Consider the following 27,244-nt stretch of genomic DNA (forward strand, 5'->3'; position numbering starts at 1 on the left):
CCTGAGATTTGGCTCCCAATAGTTTAAGAAAAGAGGGGGTTGGTGGTGCACGCCTTTAATCTCAGCACTTGGGAGGCAGAGGCAGGCAGATCTCAGTGAGTTCAAGGCCAGCCTGATCTACAGAGCGAGTTCCAGCACAGGTTCCAATATAATACAGAGAAACCCTGTCTTGAAAAAAACAAAACAAAACAAAAAGAAAAGAAAAGAAAAGAAAAGAAAAGACAGCACCGATTAGGGTGCAGCTCAATTGCCTAACAGGTGTGATGCCCTTTGTGCTGTGCCCAGTACTGAAATTAAAGCAAATTTGTTAGGTGAGTGAACTAAATGCCCACAGGTAATTTGCTCTCTGGCTCAGCTGTGTGCCGCTGGTCAAACTGTAGGGTTAAGAATCTACTGCTCTCATTTCTTCAGCTGTAACTTCTAAAAACTCCAGCTTTGCACCTAGATGATAAACATGGAAAAGATAATACATCATTCCAAAGAGCTCCAGTGTAATTTCTAAGGCTGATTTATTTTAGCCTGGTTTGGGCCACATGCCCATACCTGAAGCTCAAAGATGGAAGCCTTAGATTAGCCAGGTTCAATTTTATATGGAGACTTTGAACCAGAGACCTCTCCCTTCCAACTTCGTAAATGGATGGAGAACCAGAGGCGTGGACCAGTAAAGGGAAGAGACAAAGGAAGAGGGGCTAGGGAAGGACATCTCACAGCTTGCTCCTCAAAAGAAAACACACTGTGCTGTTCCCACAACTGCAAACAAAGCTAGGGCAGACAAAAGCACCATTTGAATACTATCCCCTTATGTGACAGCCTGGCCAGTTTTAACTTACAAGAGGTTTTTGCCTAATATACAGGCATGTCAGAGATTCAGATGTAGCTGTGCCCTGTGTGAAGAGAAACTACCCAGCTTCATGTACCCCATTTGTATCTCTTTCCATGTTTCGCAGTTATCTTACATGGGTCTTGAGATAGTTTCCCAGGCTGCCACATCTATAGGCCTATAACAATTTTTTGTCTCCATTTAAAGCATCTAGTGTCTCATGTCAAAGATCAATGGGAAAATTAGATGAACTAAATAAAAACCATCTGGACACTCGAGAGATAAAGACGACATATAAAGCCTACCAATGAGTATCAAAGCAAATCACATACACTATGTGTGAATAGTAAGAACACTGACCGAGCAATGGAGTGAGGTCTTGCAGCATTAGCTGTTTGCCCCATATTCTGGTGTCTAAGACCATCTCACACTGCAGATTTTCCTACTTATCTGTTCCTAAAAGACTTGTTTCAGAAGTTTACCCCTCAGGGGACACACTATTTCAGCAACCACCTTCCTGTAGATATGAGCTCAGTGGCTTGGGAACTGTCCTATGGGTTGGAAAATCACATGTTTCTTTGAACCATGCTTAGAGTTTTTCCAGCAATGCAAATGCTATAACTTCCATTCTGTGGGTAACTTTACAGCATTCATGTTAGTTCTCTAAGAGCAAGAAATGAACAAGGGCTTACCTGACTTCAAAGTTTCTTTTATATAAAATTATGTATTTTTGTATCATAGAGAGCTCTTATGAAACACACAGCTTCCTTCTTGCTCTCTGATCTGGTATCCCTAGGGTATAACCCTTATCCGAATGTCTTGAGATGGTTGATAAAACCCCCACTATCGCATCTACATTCCAGACAGAAGAATGGGGAAAGGAAAAAAAGACATTTCCTCCCTCTCAGTATATTTCTAAAAGGTCTGTCCAATCTTATTGCCTATGTTTTATGAAGCAGAACATGGTGCCATCAGCATGACTCAAACTAAGCAAGTTTTTTCCTTCCAAATGACAACACGAATAAATACCAATTGGAAATCTGTTAGTAAAAAAATAAATAAAAGAGAAAACAGCTATGGAGAAAAACTATAAGAATAAACACACACACACACACACACACACACACCACACTCACACTCACACCCTCACACTCACATACACACACACACACCACACACTCTCGATTCACATTCCACCTTAGATACTATCAAGTCACATCCTTAGATTATCACCTGATCTAGAAGGCAACAGGCCTTAGAAATCTCCCCAGACAACCTAGTGCCTCCTGCACATGACTCTAATGGCTGTTGTGTATTGGTCATTATGAACTCTCCTTACAACAGAGAAACACAGATGGTGTGAAATGGTGGCCCTCCTTTGGCAGAGGCAGATGTTTCAAAGATGCCTGAAAAAGGAAACTTTTTTTTTCTTTCCCAAATGGTTGCCATGTTTTTTTAAATTTAAATTAGAGACAAGCTTGCTTCACATGTCAATCCCAGTTCCCTCTCCCACCCCTCCTCCTCCATCCCCACCTGTCCCCAAACCCCCCACCCCATCACCCCACCCCCCACCCCACTCCCCAGGGAGGGTGAGGCCCTCCATGGGAGATCTGCAAAGTCTGTCATCATTTGGGGCAGGGCCTAGACTCTCCCCCATGTGTTTAGGCTGAGAGAGCATCCCTCCATGTAGAATGGGATCCCAAAGTCCATTCGTGTGCCAGGGATAAATACCGGTCTACTACCTGAGGCCCCATAGATTACTGAGGCCTCCTCACTGACACCCACGTTCAGGGGGTCTAGATCAGTCCAATCCTGGCCTCTCAATCATCAGTCTGGGGTCCATGAGCTCCCTCTCATTCAGGTCAGCTGTTTCTGTGGGTTTCACCAGTCTGGTCTTGACCCCTTTGCTCATCAGCCCTCCCTCTCTGCAACTGGGTTCCAGGAGTTCAGTTCAGTGATTAGTTTAGGCTCCTGCTATCATTATAATGGTGCAAGTCATTTAGGCTTCCCTTTTATGTCAACGCTAGTTTTTGCCTTGTAGCCTGGACTGACATTAAACCCAGAATTCTCCCATCTGAACCTCTTGAGTGCTGAGATTACAGGCATTTGCCATGGCGCTCTACTAATTGTTATGACACATTATTATTTGTTTGTTTGTTTTTCCCAGGGCCTAAAGCATGCTAGGCAAATGTTCATTAAGGATTTCTTCCCCAACAAGCTTCACAATATGCTTCAAGCTCATTGGAAATTGCTGATAGCAGCTATAAAGGGCCACTCAGTCCAAGTGTATTTTCTTACTCCTGCCTTTCAGATCTGCTCATTTCAGCCACAGTTTTTCCCATTTGGGGTAGCTGATTAGTAGAGGCTGCAAGGAATAGAGTTCAGCAGGCCTACCAATACCAAAGTAACCAGAAGCCTGCCAGTCTGGGCATGTTAGAGCTTAGTCCTTCCATTTACAGCCACAAGCTGTACCTCTAGGCATTCTGAGCATGCCCTGGACAGAAAGAATGAAGCAAGAAAATGATTCCAAGATAAGTCAACTCCATATGGCCACTTTAAAAAAATATCTCGGGGCTAAAGAGATGGCCCCATAGTTAAGAGCACATGCTGCTCTTGCAGAGGACCTGGGTTCAGTTTCCAGGAGATCTGATACCCTCGGTGACCCCATTGGGCGCCAGGCACAAATGTAGTGCAGACACAGACATGCAGGCAAAGCATTCATATTCACAAAGTAAAATAAATGGACCTATTTTTTTTTAAAAAAATTCACGTTAGGGAAGAAGTTCAATTGGTAGAATTCTTCCACATCTGGGGCTGTGAGTTCCATCCTCAGCACCATGTAACCCGGGCATGGTGGTGCATGCTGCACTCCAAACACTTGAGAAGCAGAGACAAAAGGATCAGAAGTTCAAATCATCCCCGGTTATATAGTGAATTCAAGGCTAGCCAAAACTTTATAAGACTACAATTCAAAGAAACAAAAAACAAAACCAAACAAAAAACTTTCCCAGCAAGATTTGGGGACAGATACCTTTCATCGCAGTACCCTACTTTGGGAAGGTGATGCAGAAAGATTGTGAATTTGAAGTCAGTGTGGGATATAAGAATGAGACTACCAAAAACCAAAGGGCAGGAGATATGACTCCATTGTGAAGAGTACTTGCTGCTCTTCTAGAGGACCTGGGGTCCCATCTACATGGTGGCTCACAACCTCCTTCAACTCCACTTCCAGGGACCTGCATAGGCACGAGATACATACAGGAGCTTGTCTAATATAGACCATCTCCAGTCTAAGGTAAGGAAGAGAAAAGTGTCTGAGATGATGAAAGGCTGCCACAAGGTTGGAGAGAAGGATACAATCAGTGATGATCCCCGGGCTGGATCAATATGACTCCAAAGTTCCTCCCAAGGTACTTAGAGAAAATACAAAGGACAGCAAATGCAAATGTGGGCAGATGTGTAGTATTAACTGTCAGTGTCCTCTTTCATTCTGAGACAAAAGGACCAGTTAAGTTTCTGGATTGGGATATCAGAGTTTGGCTAAAGACGTGAAGAAGCATCAACAACACATTTGCAGCTTTCCAATGCATGACTGACAGAACTAGAATACATAGGCAAGAAATTCAACAAGAGCACAAAATACATAAAATCTAGATTTTGCTTTCTTGTCATTGTCCTGAATTGTTATGACATGCTAGATAGGCAGAGAAGACAGTTATAATAAATATAGAATCTTGTAAAATTAAATGTGAGGGAAAATGCTGCCATGGTGATTAGTCCATTCCCTCCAAAAATGGCTAAATGAAGTGGTTAATGTATGACCTCTCTCTTGTTTTTCTTCTAAAATATCGAAATTACTCTCTGTTACTAGTTGGTGATATCTTGTGTCTTCCTGGTTGTGGTCAATAAGATCATCTTGTGGATTATAGAGGGTTTCCTAAGACATGCATTGCTGAAACTCCTCCCAAATGTGATCCCACTAAATACTCTTTAGCCCCTTCTGTGCATCAACTTAAATGTCTGTGAAGGTTAGCAGGTGTGCAAATGCCTGCACTGTACAAAGAGCTCTGGGCCCACATGCTCAATCACTTCTCCAAGCCCACAAAATAGATGCCAATTAATTCTTGGATTACACATTTGAGAGTATCTGGAGAGATGGCTCAGAAGTTAAGAGCATTTGCTGTCCTTGCAGAGGACTCAGGTTCATTCCCAGTATCTACATGGAGGCTCACATCCATCTGGAACTTAACTTCTGGGGAGTCTGACCTGTTCTTCAGACCTTGTAGGGCACCAGACAGTTACTTGGTGCATATACACATGCAGGCAAACATTCATATGTAATAATAAATAAGTAAATAATTTTTAAAAGGTGTGTAGTGGGGGAAAAGTCTCAAAGCTCAATTCAATAATTATGAAAGAGCAAACGACTACGGCTGGAAGGAAGGCATGGAGAAGAAAACGCCTCTCTCTAACACTCTTATGTTCTCTGTTTATTGAGGACTCCAATCCTATGCTGTTTTCCCAACATATGTGCTTGGAAATCAACAGCTGCTACTTTATAATTGCCCAACAAATATTTCAGAATGGAATTCATCTAAGCTTAATCAATGGACCAACAACACATATCATAGCTCACGCTCCTCATCCCCTACTCAGTCCTAGGCCTGGATATAGGACCCAGGCAGTAGATTCTGAGGTAAGCAGATTGTGCAAACTGCACAGGTCCATGGCAAAACTGGATTTCTGGTGCAATTATTGGAAAAGAAGTAAGTGCTCCTGCTTTTCTGTTGGAATCATTAAAGGAAGAGATTGTGGTAGTTTCAGTCATCCTATGGGAAGAGGCTACACAATAATGAAGGAAACCAGAGCATAAATCCCAACGCCTTGGTGGTAGCTCACTTCTATTACCTGTTCAGTGTGTCCTGGTGTTTGGACACCCTATTCCGTCATACCTTTTATCATATTGTCAATGATTTATTCATTTCGCAAATGTTTGGGTATCTATTCTATATCCAGTGATCTCCTGAGTCAAGGGGATCTACTAAGGTAAGAGGAATATCCCAGAATTATCATTTAAAAGACAAGAACTTGGGGAGTGGAGAAATGACTCAGGGATAAGAGCAGTTGCAGCTCCTGCAGAGGAAGACATTGGGTTGTTTTGGGAGCTCACAACCTTTGGTTACTTTATCTCCAGGTGATCCATTGCCCTCTTCTGGCCTCCGTGGGTACTACATGAATGTGGTGCACTTTCATACATCTATATTGAGATTTGGGGCCATCAAGATGACTTACGGCACGTTTCTGGTGAAGTAAGTTTGATTCCCAGAACCCTTTGAAAGGTAGAAGGAGAGACCTAATTCCACAAAGTTGTCTTCTAACACCCACATGCGTGCTCTTTGAGGAATGGGGATACTGATATCCAGCTTTGCCCCAGAAAAAGAACAAACTTTCATATATATATATATATATATATATATATATATATATATATATTATATATGAATATACATATATATACATATATTACAAAGCCTTGGATGGAATTTATATATATATAATATATTATATATAATATATATATTATAAGAGAGGGTGGGGAGGGAAAGAGAAAAAATAGAATAAATAAAAATATTTAAAGTTCTTTAAGACTAAGCATAGATCTTGGTATATATCACAGCTTCACAGGAAGTATGAAAATGAAACAGTGGGAAATGATAGCAAAGTCTTTGCAGGAACCTAATTTGAAAATCCATTTAGAAACTCAATGATAGTAGGAGCATTCAATGGGTACAAATGAGGAAAGACATGTTGCTTATGAGCTCTAAGGAAAATTTCCTCACTTTATTTTTATGGAGCATTTACTTTTATTTATTCTCCTTGTTATGAGAAATCACAGAACCCATTCAAATGCAGTTATCGATTTTTTCTTTTTGGTCTATGACACTTGGAAATTGTTATCATTGTAATACATCTCCTTTGGGTTTCAGTACTTCTGAGTCATGGTTAATGAGAAGCTATTTTAGAGTAAAGTTTGGGATAGCCTGTGGCAAGCCTTCCAAACGCCGATACTGAAAGGAAGCAGGTTGCGGTCTCCCTTGCTTTATGACTGCATAGGGGTTTTGAGCCACTTTTGCCATGAAAAGAATAAGAATAGAATTGCTTTAAGGCCTTAAGTGTTTAAATCTAACAGAGCCCCACAGAATAAAAGTTCCCCTTGAACACTGAAGCTGAAATGATACTGAAGAAGAGAAGAGAAACAGGGAGTTTTAGAACATTGTATTGGAAGAACACAATGAGAGGGATTCAATTTGCAACAAGCCCCCTTTGTAAGCTCCTAGGAAAATCTCAGTGTTAAGGTACACGAATAGATACTTCCTATGCAATAAGTACACACAATTGAGGTAGTAGCATTTAAATCCTTAAGAACCACCTGCAATGCATTCACCTACCTGAAAAAATACAAGCAAAGAGTCAACAGGGACCATGGATTTCTATCTAATGGCTGTCAGTCTGGTTCTGGGATATTTTTAGCTTTTCTTTCTTTCTTTCTTTTTTTGCAGTGCCAGGTACTGTACCCAGGGTTCTGTGCATGCCAGACAAATTCTTTACCAGGGAGCTACACCCACAACCCATCTGTCACTTGTTTTATGTCTTAGAGAGATAGAAATTTTCATGTTGTCTGTGGTCTTCCAGACTGTTCCATTGGCATTAACTTCATTCTCCCCATTTCTAGCGTGGGATCTCTGGATTCCCATGAACAGTGCAGCAACTCTCAAGCATCTAGTGTACAGAGGGAGAATGGGGTGACAGTTCAGACACCTGCTGTAGAGACTGTGGAGTTTCTTCGCTATTACATTAACCTTCCACCCAAGGATCGCTTTTTGCAATGGTGGTGCAGTCCAAGGAGGCCAATTCATCATCCACTCCCTCTTATTCCACCAGTTACAAACTGTAGTCTGCATCATTTGATCTTGGGGTGCCAAGATGAGCCAGGCCACCACTGATTCTTGTGTGCACAGGGTCCTGGGCTAGAATGCAGAAAGGACTTCTTGCTTTTCCCTAGCTTCCCTGGCAGTCATCCTCTCAAAGGGCTAGATTTCACCAGGATGGAAAGAAAAGACCCAGTCTTTTTGAGAAGAGCTTTAATGTGTTTACAAGCAATCCACTGCTGTATGTGTCACTGGTGACTGAGTTTTAAGGAGAGAAAAAAAATCGAAGTAGTGTTGATGGCAGTAATTTTATTTACTTTCTCCCCCTTGTTTGGCTTTAAAACATGAATCAAATACATTCTCTAAGTACAGGAAAATTGTAATAATGCTGTTGAGAGCCAATTTTACCACTATAGTAACTGTAAAAACACATCGATGATAGATTTTTAAAACAATTTCAGGGGTATATTGGGATTGTATTTTAGTGCTACGACTAAAACTTGGGAGAAAAGTTAATAAAATGCAGTTGTCAGCAGTTTTGTGTGTAAAGATCCGAGGTCTAATGAACAGATCAAAGGAGGAAATCAAAGGATTCTGACTTTAGTTGAGAGTCACACACTAAGTTCTAGGAATGGCTGGGTGCTCGAGAAAAGGACAAAGACACAGCAATAATCTTTGACAGTTGCAGTAAACAGGAAGATACATGTCAAAGAAAAGCCATGGAGAGCAAAGGACCAGGATTTAGAGCAGGCAAAATCTGAGTCTGCAGGATTTCCCAAGTCACAGAAGAGGCAGGATGAGATGGTCACTGAGTGCCTAATGTCATATGGCAGCTCAAATAGAACCACCCCAAGTAGTTTGTTTATATTGTTTTTTAAGGCAGAATTCCACTGTGTAGCCTTGGCTGGCCTGGGAATTGCTGTATAGGCCAATCTGACCTTGAACTCTCAGACATCCATCAGCCTCTGCCTCCCAAGTGCTGATATTAAAGGCATGCACCACCACACCCAGCATAACTACTTGATTGGATTACATCTATTCTAGCTAAGTTTCAGAATTATCTGCCTTGACTATAGGTACCATTTATTCTATTCTGCAGTATGTGCTAGACCTAGTTCACTTGCTGTCTACTTCCATTGTCTCTCATCCTCACATAGCCTGAGAAGGTGTTTTCACTCCCATTTATTATCAATATCACTTTGTCCTTTTCTAAATTGATTCACTCCAAATTGAATTTACTCCAACACTTAAAACCCACTGGAATGGATGGTGAAATTCAATCCACATTTTCCATGACTCTGGATGACTCCTCTACTTCCTGAGCTCCCCATGTCCCGGTGTGCTTTCTCTCCACACAGCCACAACCCCAATCTGAAAACCAGCATGTGTTCAGTCTCCACACACACACACACACACACACACACACACAGAGAGAGAGAGAGAGAGAGAGAGAGAGAGAGAGAGAGAGAGAGAGAGAGGTTGCTTTCATGCAGCTCTGGTAATCGTGGGGATTAGTCTAGGGCATATACACCAGTTTACTGGCTCCTTTCCCCTCCTTTTTCAGCTCTTTCTCTTTGGTCTAGTGAGCCCTTAGGAACTCCAAACTACGCTTGTCTGTTTTATTTCAGCGCTGTCTCTGATCTCCTCTCTTGCTGAGCTAGCTCCTTTGTTGTTCTAGCAGATGAACCAACATTCCATCTTAGAAGATGCACCTTCTTATCATTACAGATATCAAAATTAAGCTAGATATGGTGCTATAATCCCAGCACTTCAGGGGCTAAGACAGGTCATCCTGGGTTACAACAGCAAGATCATGTCTCAGAAAAAATATTAGTCACAAAAATAAATGAAAATAGACTGGGCAGTGGTGGTGCATGCCTATTTTTTTTTTGTCAAGTAGTTTTTATATAGCCACTGTCAAAGTACATGACTGAACAACAACCATTTATTAACAAGAAGGATTGAGCATAATCGCTATACACAATCAAAACCGAGTAACCTAGGCTTCTGGATGAAGAAGGCCAGAGGAGAATTGAAAATAAGTCATACCATATGCAGAGTCATACCAAACGCTGAGAATGCAAGAAATTACCAAAGGGCAGGGTCGGGGGTGCAGTTAAACTAGATCCTTATCTCAACAAAAGACCACAAAGTGATCTCACAAATAATTTTGCACAGGTTTGTATTTTTAAATACACTGTTAATACATATCATTTAATCTTTCATCTTTTAAAGACAAAAAACACTGTATCATCAGTAAGCTATTTTCCAATATTTTAGAATTATCTGCCAAAAGAGCACAAAATTAACTCAAAGCTCCAAAACTGTTAGGTTCCCTTCCTATATAGGGACCCTGTGGCTCCTCTGCTGTACATGACTCTTCATTGAGTAAGCTAATATATTTATTCAGCTTTGATTACAGATGAGATCTTGGTGGTCTTCAGCCAATGTGTTTCACTGGTACGAGTCCTTTTTAAATGAGACAAATGGCTCTGTCTTCATATGCAAAGGTACTGAGTCCTGCATTCTGCACACAACTGCCTACTAATGTTAACACTGTTCAATAAAAGTTCACTGGTAATAAACATAGAAATTTTATTAAATAAAAATGTACATCAATCTGAAGATATAAAAGCAGACAACCAATCTTTCTTGATTGAAAAACAACAAGCTTGCTAATCTTAAGAATACTCCCTGAAACCAAAAGATGGTGGTATATCTCTGTAATGCCAGCACTCCAGAGGCAGGGGTTGGGCATCAGGAGTTCAAGGGCATTCTTAGCTACAGAGGGAGTTTTGAGAGTAGCCTGGGCCACATGAGACTGTCTCAAAACCAACACACACACCCACACACCCCCGGGGGGAGGGAAGTGGTGGGTGGAGAGAAGAAAAAAACCCTGAAGATAATTTTCCTATCTTAAAACACATATCTGACGTGTTCATATCTGACATGTTTTTCTGAAGTTCCCCAATTCTGAAATACTTGACTTAAAGTTAACTACTCTAAGCAGGATACAGTGAATCGAGCCTGTAATCCACTTAGCTACTGGCTGTCCTGGGCCAAATAAGATCCTTAAAACAAACCAAACAACAAAGTTAACTACGCTAGCAAAGGACTGTGAGAATGAACAAAAAGGTTACACATTCGATGGCTTTTCAAATACAACTACTGTGAGTAGGATTTATTTTAAGAAATGAATGAGAGCCAATACAAAATGTTTGCCTCCAAGAAGTATTTCACACTTATAAGAGAAAGGGTCATTAATATTGAACATTTTCCTTGCTCAATGTTTCTAATGTTTCTAAGGGTTTTATGTAAGTTTCATAGTCACTAAGCAGTTTTGAAAGGTAGGCTTCATGACCCCTTTAACTTCATGCTTTTAAATGACATGACAAATTATTTTACTCAAATTATGTTTTCCAAAAGAGAGGGTTCTGTGCTAGGCATCTTTGAAAGTTTTCATATCATTTCAGAACCACATTTGCTGAGATGATCATTTCATACGGATTTGGTGTCATCTGGGCCTGAGAGAGAGCAAGTGATGAAGCAAAATTGTAGAAGCTGTCCAACATCTTCTGTGTGAACTGCATGAATGAGTCAACCGAGGACACAGCAGCACTGCGCACAAGAGTCTGCTGAGCCAGACTGGCCAACAATTCCTCCAAAATGTCAATCTGAGCAACAGATGGAGTTCGAACAATATTCATGGCTCCAAGTAGGTGTTCGCTTCCTGCTCCTCCGGAGGCATGAGGCAGGCACATCTCTGTGAGTTCAAGACCAGCTTGGTCTACAAGAGCTAGTTCCAGGACAGCCTCCAAAGCTACACAGAGAAACCCTGTCTCCAACAACTTAATTGTTAATTAGTGAATTAATAAAAATAAAATACATGTGTATACAGTTGAGGAAACTAACATTCACAGAGGAACTGGGAGTTGTGGTTAGGGACAGGTCTATCAGAATCTAAAGCTTCCCACTTGACAGAATTATCTCCTCCTGACTTATAGGGAGGAGGACACACAGGCTGTCATGCTCAGCATGTTCTCCTGAATATTGACTTTCTGTTTTCTCAGTTGTCTGCTCGATTGCTTCCAACACATCTAAATGAAGGGTACAAAAAGCATGTCCTCAAAACACCTGCGGGTCAACCTGCTTCCCTGAGAGTCAATCCACCTGACAGTCCTGCCATTCTCTGATGCACTACTTCACAGTCAGGGATTTTCACTTCTTGGAAGATTTGTGCCTGTGTCTGAACACATTTTTGTTTGATACTAGTGGAGAAATGTGAGTGGTATGGAATGAATAGAAGCCAGGCAGACACTCTGCCTGCTACAATACACAGGACAGCTCCCTGAAACAGGGAATAACATGAACCAAATTTCATAGTGCCAAGGTTGAGAGCCCCTTCTCTGATGGGTCAGTTCATCGATCTGCAGTGTTTCCTTGTTGCCTGTTTCACGTGGGCCATTTCCTGTTTTATAACCAACTGCCATTGACCCTTTGAGAGCCTACTGCCACATCAAAATTAGAAATAGCTATACCCTTTTGGGGTTATTGTTTCTAAAAATATTATGTAGACTGACTTGAGCTGGCCCTCTCAGTGCTCTTCTTGGTATCACTGGGTTGCATGAAGATATGCATAGGTGTGCACACACGTGCACAGGCACATGTATATGTCTCCAGGAAATGTCACCTATGCACTTTTATATGGCCTAATATAAAGTTGTTCTTTTCTGGGGCAAAACTGGACATCAGTATCCCCATATTTCAAAAATGTAGTACCTTACTTTTCCAGAGAAATGAGACTCAGGTCCCAAATTTCATTCCAAGAACCACACTTCTTAGGGTTTCCTTTACACTTTCTGTTGAATGCTTAGATTCTAGTTGAATGAATTTAGTCCTGTGAATATACTTTTTGTGTATAGGTGTTTTGCCTGCATGTATGCTTTTGTACCCCTTGTATGCCTGGTGCCCTCAGAGGCCAGAAAAATATTACCTGGAACTGGAGTTACAGACAGTTATGAACTGCAATACAGGTGATGGGAATTGAACTTGGGTCCTTGGGAAGAGTAGCCAATGCTTGTAACCAATGAGCCATCTCTCCAGCTCTAAGTCCTGTGTATTTTAATTTCTCATTTCTCCTCTGCCTTTATCTACAAGATGACATCAACATTTAAATGTTTGACCTGGATATATAAAAGTGTCACCATTCAATTGCGGCTGTTTAGCTTTTCCTATGGTTTGAAAGTTCATGTTCCTCCAAAATTCACGTTGAAAGCTAATCTTCAATGTAGCAGCACTGTACGATCAGGGCATTTAGGGGGTTGATATGTCTCTACCTTTCTGGGTATAATTTGTGTCCTTATAAAAAGTTTGAGGGAAGTTGTCCTTTTCCGGGAATTCCATCCACCAAATAAGCACACAGTATCTATCCTATTTCCCTTCTAACAAGCAAGGATACATCCGGAAGAAGCTATTGTAGGTGTGGTCAGCAAGCTCTTATGGGACACCAAATCTCCCAGCATCTTCTTTCTGGGATTCCATCTTTCTGAACCCTGGCAGATATTTTTGTTTATAAATTACCCATTGTGCCATACATTGATAGAGCAGTAATAACAGTTTATGTATTCCACAGGAAGCAACATATTTCAGTTAAGGGATCCTACTCCTGGCAATGCAGAAGGTTGAACCTTGGGATCCATGAATATTAAGCAATCCTTCTACAAGTGAGCTACATGCCAAGGCCCAACTTACAAGAGTTAATGTGATTTAGAGAACTGAAACAAGAATTCAAGTATATACACTCCTTTCTATTGAAACACATCAATCCAAATCATGTTTACCTGTCAGTGACAAGTTGACAGGCATGAATGTTAATCAAGTCAAAACGCAATCAAAGGATTCAGGCAATCACCTGAGTAATATGGACAGAAATGACATCTGGGCTGGATTAGGTAGATTATCCAATTGATTCATTGTGATCTCAGTCAACATGCTTGCTTGAGAACTTCCTGTAGTCATTGTTTACAGGTGTCTGAAGGGGAAAAAAATCTATGGTGGCCAAGTGTCTATACAATTTCTTTTTTTCTATTTTCAAATTTTCTTATTTTTACAACAATCTTATTTTACATACGAATCCCAGTTCCCTCTCCCTCCCGTCCTCCCGCTCCCCCCACCTTCTCCCCACACCACACCCCTCCACTCCTCAGAGAGGGTGGGACGTCCCATGGGGTATCATCAAAGTCTGTCACGTCACTTGAGGCAAGACCAAGGTCCTCCCCATATATGTAGAATGAGCAAGGTACCCCCCCATAGGGAGTGAGCTCCAAAAAAAATAAAAGTTCATGCACTAGGGATAAATACGGGTTCCATTGCTAGTGGCCCTAAAAACTGCCCAAGCCCCTCAAATGACACCCAAGTACAGGGGCCTCGTTCAGTCCTATGCTGCTTCCCCAGCTGTCAGTCTGGAGTCTGTGAGCTCCCACTTGCTCAGGTCAGCTGTTTCTGTGGGTTTCCCCAACATGGTCTTGACCCCTTTGCTCATATTATCACTCCTCCCTCTCTATGACTGGAATCCAGGACTATGCTATTTCTACTGATATATAACAGACTTTTTTTCTACAAAGCTCAACAAGGAGGTGTTTCCATGTCAGGGATCACCAAGGCACATAAATGTAGCTCTGCTTGCTTTGAACTTTAGTAGTGAGACTATTTGTCAGTTCTAAGTTATTTTTATGATAGATCCATCAGAGAGAGAGATAAGATATTCCAGTTTTATGTCTCCAAAATTTTGCTAAATATTTATTAGTATGGGCCAGCTCCTGTGATCAGAATGGTTTATATTGGGAGCAATGGGGATATAAAGCAAACATAATCGCTGGGCTCCAGAGTTTGCACAAGTCAGCGGGGGCCCCTGGGTGTTTGAAGGAGAAAGTACTAATAATGCATCTTATTCCTCCCATATGTCCCAGCTGTTACCACATCTCCTGGGAATCATCTTTACTGAGATTCCCTCAAACGTTATGTGTACCTCTACTGTGCTCACACGACCTGGTTGACATGCTCCTGGCACAACATGATCACAGTATTTAGTCTCCCTTACAAGACAACACTTGTTGTTAAAGAGGAGAAACGTCTTCTTGCTGTGTGAAGCATATGCACAGATCCCTCGGAAGCAGAAACTACAAGTCGGGGCTGTTGGATCGTTAGGCTTATAGAGTTAGAGTGACTTCATCAGAAGTCTCTTTAGAGTCCACACGGATGGCATTTCCCTTGCATTATTAAATCCTTACTAACATGCCTTTAATGCAGCGCTATATAGAATCTGAATCTTCATTAGAATCAAATGAAAAATAAACTTGCAATAATCCCTGCCACCAGAAAAATGCCCCATATCTATGCTCTCAGCTTGGATATCTCCTCCTAATTTTCTGGTTCACAAGCCCAATATTTCTATTTGACCTTCAAACTTAAAATGCCCAGCTTTATATTGTAACAGTTTCACTGTCAAACAAGACACACCATACACTGTTTCTTTCTACAGTGATAAAAATGTTCTAACTTGACTGTGGTGACAATTACAAAACAAATTTTCTAGCACTCGGGGTCGGGGAGATAGGAGAAATATCAGGAGTTGAAGGCCAGCCTCAACTATGTAGCAAGTTTAAAACCAGCCTGAGCTCCTCCCGCAGACCTTGTCTCTGGAAGACAAAAATGAAAACTGAGAGCTATTAAAGCTATACATTTAAGAAGATGAGCTTTGTGGGACATACCCAGAGTTTTCAGTTAAGATGCTTAGAGGTTTGTCCATGTTGGAACACGTGCCAATATTGCATTCCTTTCTGCAACTTTAGAATACTCAATTCTATGCATACACCACATTCTGCTTGTCCCTTCAGAAGAGACTGAGCATTTTTGTTATTTCTGACCTAATATTTAGGGAAGAGAAAAGGTGGGGCCCAATCTAGGTTAACCTATATTATATAGAATAGCAGCTTTCAGGCTGTACTTAGCCTTGAAATAATCCATTCTGCAAAGCAACTGTCTTAACATGAGCTATTTCACTTTGAGTATAAGTGACAAGGAAGAATGATGCTACATCTTGTATAGACAAGTAAACAACGACCACCTGCTAGCACTCTAGTAAATGACAATACTTGTCAACAATATATCAAATCCCATCAGAAACACTAGACACAAGAGTTTATCAATAACACTAGATGCAATTTCCCTATCTGGGACAATATATGAAGGAACAAGCTGACCCAGTCCTTGACATGAGAGCCTTATCCAGGAAAATTGCCACTGTGAAGGACGTCTGCTTCTGTTCCTAGGTTCCAGCTTGAGTATAGTTTCTTCTGCCTGTGACTCTCAGTTCACTTCAAACTGATACTCAGCATAGTCTGCCATTAAGGAAAGCCATTACATTTTTTTTTCAGTTTACATTGAACAGCTTGTGTGTCTGAACAGCTGTAAACTTACAGGTCACAAGGCTTTTAACTGATCTACTACAGACTTTTCCTCACATCTAGATCAGATCTTTGCTCCTAAGCTTCTCTGAAATCAGCAGCCTTTTCACAATTTTCCTAGGTATTTAGCACACACACACACACACACACACACACACACACACACACACACACACACACGGTGGATAGATGGCAGGCTGATGGGAGCTGTTGCTATCATAGTATTAGAGGTCTGCCTCTTTATAGTGTCCAGGTGAAAAGTTATGCCTTTTCCTTGGTCTGGTGTGTTCAGCAAGTTCTTGGGCCTGGTTTTCCTGACAAAACCTTGATGCTCCCATATGTCCCTACAGTCTCCATATGGACTGATATATTTTTAGGCTGGCATCATTTCTAGTCCCGGGCATAAGTCAATTATCACTCTGTGCTGCATGGATGGTACTTGAAAGATGAGGCTGTGTGGGAAGATGGTGAGTTTTAGGTCATTCTGGAACACATAGCAAGAGCTTGCCTGAAAAAAGTCCTAACAGTCAACAAGAAAGTAAGTACTTGGCATTTGTAAGACTATGCTGCCCAAGGTGCTCTGCCCAAGGGAGGGCTGTCAGAAAACAGAAGGTTTTAGGTTTTATGCTTTTAACTGGATTTGCCAACTATTGATCATTAAAGACAAGGTTATTATTTGCACTGGAGGAGGTGGTATTGTTCAGTGATACAAACTTGAATAGCACATCTTTCAAGACACATACCAATGAAACCTATTCCATTTATCCTAGTTTCCTTTCTGTTGCTGTGATAAAAAGCACTTATCAAAAGTCATCTGGGTAGGAAAGGGTTTATTTGGCTTACAGGTCCAGCTCTCAACCCATCAACAAGGGAAGTCAGAAGAGGAAATTATGCACCAACTGGAAAGCAGAAGGCAAGGAGGAGTGATGCATGCTGTCTTGATCACTGGCTCGTGCTTAGTTAGTTTTCTTGCATACAGTTCAGGACCCCCTGCCTAGAGATGGGGCTGATCATAGTGGCCTAGGACTCCCAACATCAATTGCCAAGGAAATACCCCCACAGACGTGACTACTACCAACCTGATCAAGGCAACTCATCACATGAGACTCCCTCAGATAACTCTGAGCTGTGTCTGTCACCTTGACATCTGAAGCTAACTAGAAGACCATTTCATCATGTTAGAGAAGGGAAATTGAGACTCAGGAATTAGAAAAGGTTTGTTCAAGGTTACACAACAAAATAATGCCTGGTAGAACAATGTTTAGGCTGGTGATATGGATCATTGGATAAATGTCCTTGGAACCCACATGGTAGGAGATAAGAATTGATACCATGTGTTCTCTGACTTCTACACGTGTGCTGTCTCATGTACACATACACATACAATACACACACACAGAGAGAGAGAGAGAGAGAGAGAGAAAGAGAGAGAGAGAGGGAGAGAGAGAGAGAGAGAGAGAGAGAGAGAGAGAGAGAGAGAGAGAGAGAGAGAGAGAGAGAATGTTGGGACTACAAAGATGGTTTAACTAACAGCACTGTTTGCTCTTTCGGAGGACCCATGTTCAAGTCCTAGCACACACATGGTGGCTCATGACAATCTGTAACTCCGTCATCCAAGGGAAACTGACACTTCTTCTTGTTCCTTAGGCAGCACACATGAAGTTCGTGCACAGATATACATATATGCAAAAAACACATACATGTAATTTTTTTAAAAGAAGAATGACATTAAGACAAGTATGTTAGGTGCTGATGGTTGGAATATCAAGTTCTGAGCTCTTTGTAGAGATAGAAGTGGGGAGTGTGAATCATGGTTGGTAGTTCTTTGATAACACTGACAGATCCTCTGCTTTTTTTGTTTCCCCTTCTTTTAATACTTAGTGAAGGGACCAGCTCCCCTTTCGGTAGTCATAGCGGCCGAACACATGCTTCTATGACCTTGTCCTGGACACTAGAAAGTCAGATGCCTGCTTCATGACAAGGAACCAATCAGAAGTTAGCTGGTGGCGCTATGCTTTACGACCCTGGGTGTACTTTACGGACAAGTGCGACAAGTGCACAGTAATGACGCACAGAGAATAGCAACCACCCTGGGAGGGCCTATGGCCCATAACAACCAGTTGGCCAATCAACACAGGGCAAGCCCTACAAGCCTGGAGGCACACCAATCATGAGCCTCTGTGTACCCCTAGACACTCCCCTTACGCTGCCCTATAAGATCTCGTTCCTGTGGCTTCTCAGAGTCTTTTTTGAGCCATCTGCCATGGCGGGTGGGTGAAAGACCCGAGCTAACATGGGGTTAGCTCGTTAAATTACAATAAAGCCTCATGCAGTTTGCATCAAGCTCTTGAATCTGCCTGGTGATTGGGGTGACCTCGGTCATGGCCTGGGACCCCCGGATACCTGAGTTTTCCGGGGGTCTAACACTTAGCGTGTCTTACATCATGTAACAGCATAATTATTTTTCAAAATGCCTAGGAATGGTTCACAATGGTGGTCCATTTCTAACCAGTAGTTACAAACACTATAAACACATCGATATTGCCAGTGATGTTAGAAAAGAGCTAGTCAATTGACCCATACAAAGCCCATTTCTGAAGACAATTCCTATTCTCTCTCCTTTAGCCTCATCATGTCCCAGCTCTATCCTGAACACGTCCCCAAATGAATTGGAACCTTACATGTAGCAAACACAGGGGATTATTCTTTGGACAGAGGGCGGTGTTGATAAGTCTTTCCATTCACTGGCCCTTCACAATGTCTTTAGAGCAGTTTCAGACCTTTGGCATAGAGAAGTTATAATGGCTTCCTTCTTACTAATATTTAACATCCTTAAGGACAAAGCTTTACTGCATATTTGTGATTAAAAACTCCCTCCCCTTGAAAATAAGAAGAGGAAATGAAGGGACATAAAGAGATGAAGAACCCTGTGGTGGTTTGGACAAGAAAGACCCCCACTGGCTCATCCATTTGAATGTTTAGTCATTAGGAAGTGAAACTACTTAGAAGGATTAGGAGGTGTGGCCTTGTTGGAGGAAGTGTGTCACTGGGGTGGGCTTTGAGTTTTCAAGGGCTCAAGCAAGGCCTCTCTCTCTCTCTCTCTCTTCCTTCTGCCTATGGATCTAGACATAGAACTCTAGTCTATTTCTCCAGCACCATGTCTGCCTGCATGCTGCCATGCTACCTGCCCTGATGATAATGGACGAAACCTCAAAAACTATAAGTAAGCCCCAAGTAAATGCTTTCTTTTTATAAGAGTTGCCAAGGTCACAGCAGCTCTTCGCAGCAATAGAATGGTGACTAAGACTATTCTCTGTCTCACCACAACTATATTACAGATATTACAACTATCTGTTTTCCATTATACTTAGTTCCCTAGATGACAAGGCCCATATGTACAGTAGTGAGAACATCAGTAGGTCAACAAGTTTGGACAGAGAAGAAATAAGTAAATACATGATTATTTGCCACTTCATTTGAAGCCTTGCTGCAAGGAGATTCATGTTTGCACACAAGCTCGGAAAATGAGCTGAAAAGGAGTCAAGTCTCTGGACTTGAAAATGGTGGTCATTTGGCTTGTGTTTTGAATCTGCCCATGCCAATACCTGACATGACTTCTGAAGACCAGTTCTACTCGTGTTTCCTTTTTTCCACTGCCCAGAAAGACCCAGTTTCAGCTGCCAACCCCATTCTGATAAATCCTACAGGGATTTCATCAAATATTCCTAACTCTTGCATCAGTCCATAATCCATTGTCGGTCCAGACAAATCAGCCCTCCATGTTCAGCTGTGTTAGCTTCCTGTTGCTGGTATAACAAATCATGATAAACCTTATCACCTAATAGAAATTCATCATCTTACAGTTCCATGGGTCAGAATTCTAAAATGGATCTCATGAGGATTTTGAAATACAAATGAGGTACAGTTCTAGGGGGATTATATCATAAAATGTCTTTTCTTATCATTTTCAGATTTAAAGGATTTTTAAGGCAAGCAATGGCAGTCACATGTTCACTATACTGTAATGTGGTGTTTTCGTCATAGTACTTTCTTTTATTAGTTTTTAAAGGTTTGTTAGGATTGCATCGGGCCTACCCTAATAATTCAGACCAAGTTTTTCATTTTAAGTCCTTAATTTAATTACAAGTACAAAGTCCCCTTGGCAATATATTAAGACATGTACATTTTAGGGGGAGGACATTGTTCATATACCATACCAACACAGTATCATTTTATCCTCAAGGCTTGATTTTCCTAACATTCATAATATATCCTTTGAAATTTTAAAAATTGCATTCTAGTGAGTACAGCTTCATTTAACATGTGGCATGTTGCTGTGAAATAATCCTCTTGTAAACGGTAAAGATTTGTCACTCATATTGTTACAATAGAATGCTGACTGGCAAGTAGCCAGGCAGGAAGTATAGGTGGGGCAGACAAAATTAAGGATGATGAGAAAGAGAAGGGCAGAGTCTGGAATCCCCAGCCAGACACAGAGTGAGCAGGAAATAAATGTGCCATGCTAAATAAAGGTACCACCACTTGGCAGAGTGTAAATACAGAATATGGATTAACTTAAAATATAAGAGCTAGCTAGTAATAAGCCTGAACTATTGGCCAAGCATTTATAATTAATATAAACTTCTGTGTGGCAATTTGGGAAATGGCTACTGGGTATTTGGTGTAGGGAGTCACCCTAGCCCCGCCCAATAGTCCTGGGGCAGGTACCAGGTGGACCCGGGGACTCGCCCAGAAGGGCGTGGTGAAGGAAAGCCGGGATGACGTAAGGGAGCTTCTTAAGGGGCTGCACGTGGGGACCCGGTCCCTTTTTGTTCTGGCCGCGCTGGCTGGGTTCTATAACCTAGCTCTGGCCTGTGTTTCACCTTGGTGTCTTCTGGAATAAAGAGACCTTAATCTTACAATTTGGGATTAAGCAGCTCTGAGACAGGAAACTTCCACCTACAGTGTGTTACACATTCATTCCCCCATTTCTCTATATGCGCCTGTTTATTTCCTCATTCAGTTAGAATGTGTCACCTTGACTATTTACTGTGTCTTACTATGATGCTGGGTACTGACCTTATCCTTAGAGGAGTTCACTTACTGAGGGAAACTAATGTAAATAATGAAACTAAAGAAGACTTTTCTAATCTGAGTATATATAAAAAAAATACAGTTAGGCTCAAAGCCACATGAGCAGGTGTTGGCTAAATACAAAGTTAGATCAGAGAAAATTGTATGTGCTTTAAGGTCAGGGATTCTGTCTTTTTATTTCCTTCTATGTATCATTTGGGAGATAACACAGTATAGGAATATACAATACACTGAATAAAAATTACTAAGTCCCAGAATTCTGAAAATGACAGCAATTCTCCTGACCATAAGAGAGAAAATACAGCAGATTTGACCTATTACATAAGTAACTATAAACAAGAACGAAATATATGAAAGAACTCTATAAAACACTGGGCAACATAATATAAAGGATTGTGATCCCTTTAGAGACAGAAAATAAACATAGTAGGTCCCATGATGGCTTCAGCCTTCCTACTGGATTACTTTCTAAAGCAATGGTGTGGAAAGGGGAAACCCCAGCAGAGTACAGCACTCCTGCTGAGTAACACAATGATCCATCTTCATTGGGGCTGAGACGTGTGCAATTAATGGGACAGAGCAGTAGCCAAGAGGGAAAAATCTCCAGACATCTACATGTGCTCTTCTTGAGTCTTTTCATGAAGACAAACTAAGCTACACCTGTGAAAAAACCACAGAGCCAGAAAGAACTACTACTAACAATCGATGATCTGAATTTATTCCAGTACTGACACTGGACAGAAGATTTTCATCTTCATTAGGGTTTCTATTGCTGTGAAGAGAGGCCATGACCACGGCAACTATTTTTTATTTAAATTATTAAATTATTACTCATATTTACATATCCATCCCACATTCCCTCCAATGTTCCCCAACCAGCCCCCACAACCCACCTCCGACTCCTCCCCAGGGATAGTGAGGGCCTCCACCAAGGACCTTCAAAGTCTGTCATATTGTTTGGGGAAGGTCCTAGGCCCTCCTTGCCATATCTGGGCTGCAACAGTATCCCTCCATAGGGAATGGGCTCCCAAAGTCCATTTGTGCTCTAGGGATAAAGACTGGTTCCACTGTTAGAGGCCGCATAGACTGTCTTGGCCTCCTAGCTGGCACCCACATTCAGATGGCTTGGTTTGATCCAATGCTGTTTCCCCAGCTTTATGACTAGGGTCTCCATGCTCTCACTAGGTCAGGTCCACTGTTTCTGCAGGTCTCTCCAGACCCATCTTGGCTCCTTTGCTCATCCCTCCTCCTTCTCCACAACTGAATTCCAGTAGTATGGTCCAGTGCTTAGCTGTGGTTGCCTGTTTCTGCTTCAAACAGCAACTGGATGAAGGCTCTCCTTCCATTCCCTGCCCCGGGGCTCCAATTTGGTCAGGGGTTCTTGTCCCCATCCTCTTCGAGAGAGAGTATGCAATCTTCTTTTGGGGTCTTCCTTGTTTCCTAGCTCCTTTGGCAGTGTGGACTGTAGACTAATGATCCTTTGCTCTCTGTCTAAAATTCAAAAATGAGTGAGTACATACCATGTTTATCGTTTTGTTATCAGATTACCTCACTGAGGATGGTTTCTTCTAGTTCCATTTATTTACCTGCAAATTTCAAGACTCCATTGTTTTTTTTCTGCTGAGTAGTATTCCATTGTGTAAATGTACCACATTTTCTCTATCCATTCTTCAGTTGAGGGGCATCTAGGCTGCTTCCAGGTTCTGGCTCTTACAAATAGTGCTGCTATGAATATAGTTGAACATATGCCCTTATTGTATGAGTGTGCATTCTTTGGGTATATGCCTAAGAGAGGGATTGCTGGATCTTGAGGTAGACTGATTTCTATTTTCCTAAGAAACTGCCAAACTGATTTCCAAAGAGGCTGTAAAAGTTTGCATGCCCACCAGCAATGGAGGAGAGTTCATCTTTCTCCACATCCTCTCCAGCATAGATTGCCATTGATGTTATTGATTTTAGCCATTCTGACAGGAGTAAGATGGTATCTCAGAGTGGTTTTGAGTTGCATTTCCCATATGGCTAAGGATGTTGAGCACTTTCTCAAGTGTCTTTCAGCCATTTTGGATTCCTCTGTTCAGAATTCTCTATTTAGTTTTGCACTCCATCTTTCAATTGCATTGTTTGGTGTTTTGGTGGCTAGCTTCCTGAGTTCATTGTATATTTTGGTGATCAGCCCTCTGTCAGATGTGGGGTTGGTGAATATCTTTTCCCAGTCTGTGGGCTGGTGTTTTGTCTTGCTGACTGTGTCCTTTGCTTTACAGAAGCTTCTCAGTTTCAGGAGGTCCCATTTATTAATTGTCCATCTCAATGTATGAGCTAATGGTGTTATGTTCAGAAAGCTGTCTCCTGTACCAATTTGTTCCAGGGTACCACCTACCTTCTCTTCTAGGAGGTTCAGTGTGGCTGAATTTATGTTGATGTCTTTGATCTATTTGGACTTAAGTTTAGTGCATGGTGATAGATATGGATCTAACTGCAATCCTCTACATGTCCCAATCCAGTTATGCCAATACCATTTATTGAAGATGCTTTCTATTTTCCATTGTATAACTTTAGCTTCTTTGACAAAAATCAGGTGTTCATAGGTGTGTGTGTTAATATCAGGGTTTTCAATTTGATTCCACTGGTCAACATGTCTATTTTTGTGCCAATGCCAAGCTGTTTTCAGGACTATGGCTCTATGATAGAGCTTGAAGTCAGGGATGGTGATGCCTCCAGATGTTCCTTTATTGTACAGGGTTGTGTTGGATATCTTGGGCTTTTTATTTTTCCATATAAAGTTGAGTACTGTTCTTTCAATGTCTGTGAAGAATTATGTTGGGATTTTGATGGGAATTGCTTTGAATCTGTAGATTGCTTTTGGCAAGATTGCCATTTTTACTGTGTGGATCCTACCTATCCAAGAACATGGGAGATCTTTCCATTTTTGGTATATTCTTTAATTTCTTTCTTTAAAGACTCAAAGTTCTTACTATACAGGGCTTTCTCATTTTTTTTGTTTGTGTTACCCCAAGATATTTTTTGTTGTTAGTCGCTATTGTAAAGGGTGATGTTTCTCTGATTTCTTTCTCAGCACATTTATCTTCTGTATATAGTAGGGCTACTGATTTTTTTGAGTTAATCTTGTATCCTGCCACTTTGCTGAAGGTGTTTATCAGCTGTAGTAGTTCCCTGGTAGAGTTTTTCGGGTCACTTATGTAAACTAGTCTAGTTTGTTAGATATTAGGATTGCTACACCAGCTTGTTTCTTGGGTCCATGTGATTGGAAAATCTTTTCCCAAACCTTTATTCTGAGGTACGGTTTGTCTTTGAAGTTGAGATGTGTTTCTTGTGTGCAGCAGGATGGATTCTGTCTTTGTATCCATTCTGTTAGCCTGTATTTTTTTATAGGCAAGTTAAGACTATTGACCTGGAGGGATATTAATGACCATGGATTGTTGATTCTTATTTGTTTTGGATTTGGTGGTGGTGGTGTTATTGTGTGTAGATTTCCCCACTTTTTTGGTGTTTGGTAAAGTGGGATTATCTATTGCTTATGGTGTTTTGAGCATAGTTATCTTCATTATGTTGGAGTTTTCCTTCCAGTAATTTCTGTAGGGCTGGATTCGTGGATATGTATTGCTTAAATCTGGTTTTGTCATGGAATATATTGTTTTCTCCATCTATAGTGATTGAAAGATATGCTGGATACAGTAGTCTGGGCTGGCATCCATATTCCCTTAGCGTTTGTAGAACATCTATCCAGGATCTTCTGGCTTTCAAAGTTTCCACTGAGAAGTCCAGTGTAATTCGGATAGGTCTGCCTTTCTATGTTACTTGGCCTTTTTCTTTTGCTGCTCTTTATATATTTTCTTTATTTTGTAAGTTTGGTGTTTTGATTATTATGTAGTGAGGGGACTTCTTTTTGTGATCCAATCTATTTGGTGTTCTGTAAGCTTCTTGTACTTTCATAGGCATATCCTTTTTTAGGTTGGGGAAGTTTTCTTCTATGATTTTGTTGAATATGTTTTCTGTACCTTTGAGCTGAATGTCTTCGCCTTCTTCTATACCTATTATTCTTAGGTTCGGTCTTTTCACAGTGTCCCATATTTCCTAGATATTTTGTGTTAGGGATTTGTTGGACTTGAGATTTTCTTTGGTCGATGACTGTATATCCTCTAATCAGTCTTCAACTCCTGAGATTCTCTCTTCCATCTCTTGAATTCTATTGGTTATGCTTACATCAGAGGTTCCTGATCCTTTACCCAGCTTTTCTATTTCCAGCATCCCCTCATTCTGTGTTTTCTTTATTGTTTCTAATTGTGCTGTCAAACCATGAACTGTCTAAATTGTTTTCTTCACTTGTTTGGTTGTTTTGTCTTAGCTTTCTTTAGATTCTTTAAGAGATTTGTTTATTTCTTGAATTTTTTTGGTTTGTCTTTTTCTCCATTTCATGTAATTTTTTGCTTGTTTTTTCTTCTATTTCTTTAAGGGATTTTCTTGTTTCCTCTTTAATGGTCTCTATCGTCTTCATAAGATAATTTTTAAGGCCCATCTCTTCTTCATGCTCTGTGTTGGGCTTTTCAGTTCTTGCTGGAGTGGAGTCCCTAGATTCTGGTGGTGTCATATTGGTCTTTCTGTTGTTGAGTGAAATCCTATTCTGTCATCTTCCCATCCTTTCTTCCAGTGGGTGCAGGTGGAGTCTCTCCCCCTCTCAGACGGCAAATGGAGGGCAGAGGGTGAAGGGTGGGGTGTGTCTAGACTTAGGTTGGGCCTTCAGGTCTGGGCAGGTCCACTCTTGTCCAGGGGGAGGCTCAGGAATAAAGGAGCAGGGGGTCATGGGGGAGGTTGGGGGCAGAGCAGTGCCCAGACTCACCTCAGGCTCAGGCGGCAGCCAGAGGGCAGAGGGCAGAGGGCGGACAAGGCTGAGGTGTGTCCACAGCAACTCTTATAAAGGAAAACATTTCATTGAGGTGGCTCACTTACAGTTTAGAGGTTGAATCCATTATCATCATGACAGGAAACAAGGCAGCATGCAGGTTGACATGGTGCTGGAGAAGGAGCTGAGAGTTCTTGCATCTTGACCTGTAGATAACAGGAAGTGATCTGCGAAATTTGGCATGGCTTGAGCAAATATGAGGCCTCAAAGCCCGCTCCCACAGTTACATACTTCCTCCAACAAGACCATACCCATGCCAACAAAGCCACACCTCCTAATAGTGCCACTCCCTACGAGCTTATGGGGGCAATTACATTCAAACTACAACAATGTTTAGATTATAGTCTACCAAAGTCAAGAAAACACAGGGATAGTTGAAACATTCCGTTGAGTATAAAAGTCAGACATCCATGGTAATCTCAGTTTTAGCACTAATCAAAAGGTTACATACACTCACTCAAATGAAACTTCAAAATAAGACGCCAGGGCTTAGTTGAAGTGTGTCTACCTAACACTGTGTTCAGTTCCCAGTACCACAAAAAGGAGATGTTAAATTACCAAGACAGGGCTTCAAAAGATGGCTGAGAAGTTAAAAGCATTTGTTTCTCTTGTGAAGGACCCAGGTTTGATTCCCAGAATCCATATGGCATCTCACAACCATCCATAAGCCCAATTCCAGGGGATCTAACAGCCACATATACAGTGCATATGCATGCAGTCAAAATATTCATACATACAAAGTAAAATAAATAATTCTAATTTTTAAGTCATCAAGATAATTCAGGGCAGCATGGTTTTCTGTCAGAACAAATGTCAAGACTCCAAACCAGAGCATAAAAAATTCTAGACCACTAATAATATCCCAATTATCTAGCATCCATAATAAATGAAAATGGCAAGAGAATGTGTTCCAGAGTCAAGAATGATGCATTCTTTACCAATGGTCTTCGAAATGACTAGGATGGTAGAAATAGAGAAGGACTTTTAAACAGTATTGTAAAAACTAAAAGGAAATCAT

General features: G+C 41.2%; 1 protein-coding gene across 1 annotated transcript; it reads right to left on the reverse strand.

Annotated features, from left to right (window-relative positions):
• Window positions 1–11,213: 11,213 nt before the first annotated feature.
• LOC103161360 (protein Hikeshi-like) lies at window positions 11,214–11,456 on the reverse strand. The gene has a single exon (XM_035450309.1). The coding sequence runs from the start codon at window positions 11,454–11,456 to the stop codon at window positions 11,214–11,216; it is 243 nt and encodes an 80-aa protein (XP_035306200.1).
• Window positions 11,457–27,244: the final 15,788 nt, after the last annotated feature.

Source organism: Cricetulus griseus, chromosome X (assembly GCF_003668045.3).
Source record: "Cricetulus griseus strain 17A/GY chromosome X, alternate assembly CriGri-PICRH-1.0, whole genome shotgun sequence".
In the NCBI taxonomy this organism is placed as follows: domain Eukaryota; kingdom Metazoa; phylum Chordata; class Mammalia; order Rodentia; family Cricetidae; genus Cricetulus; species Cricetulus griseus.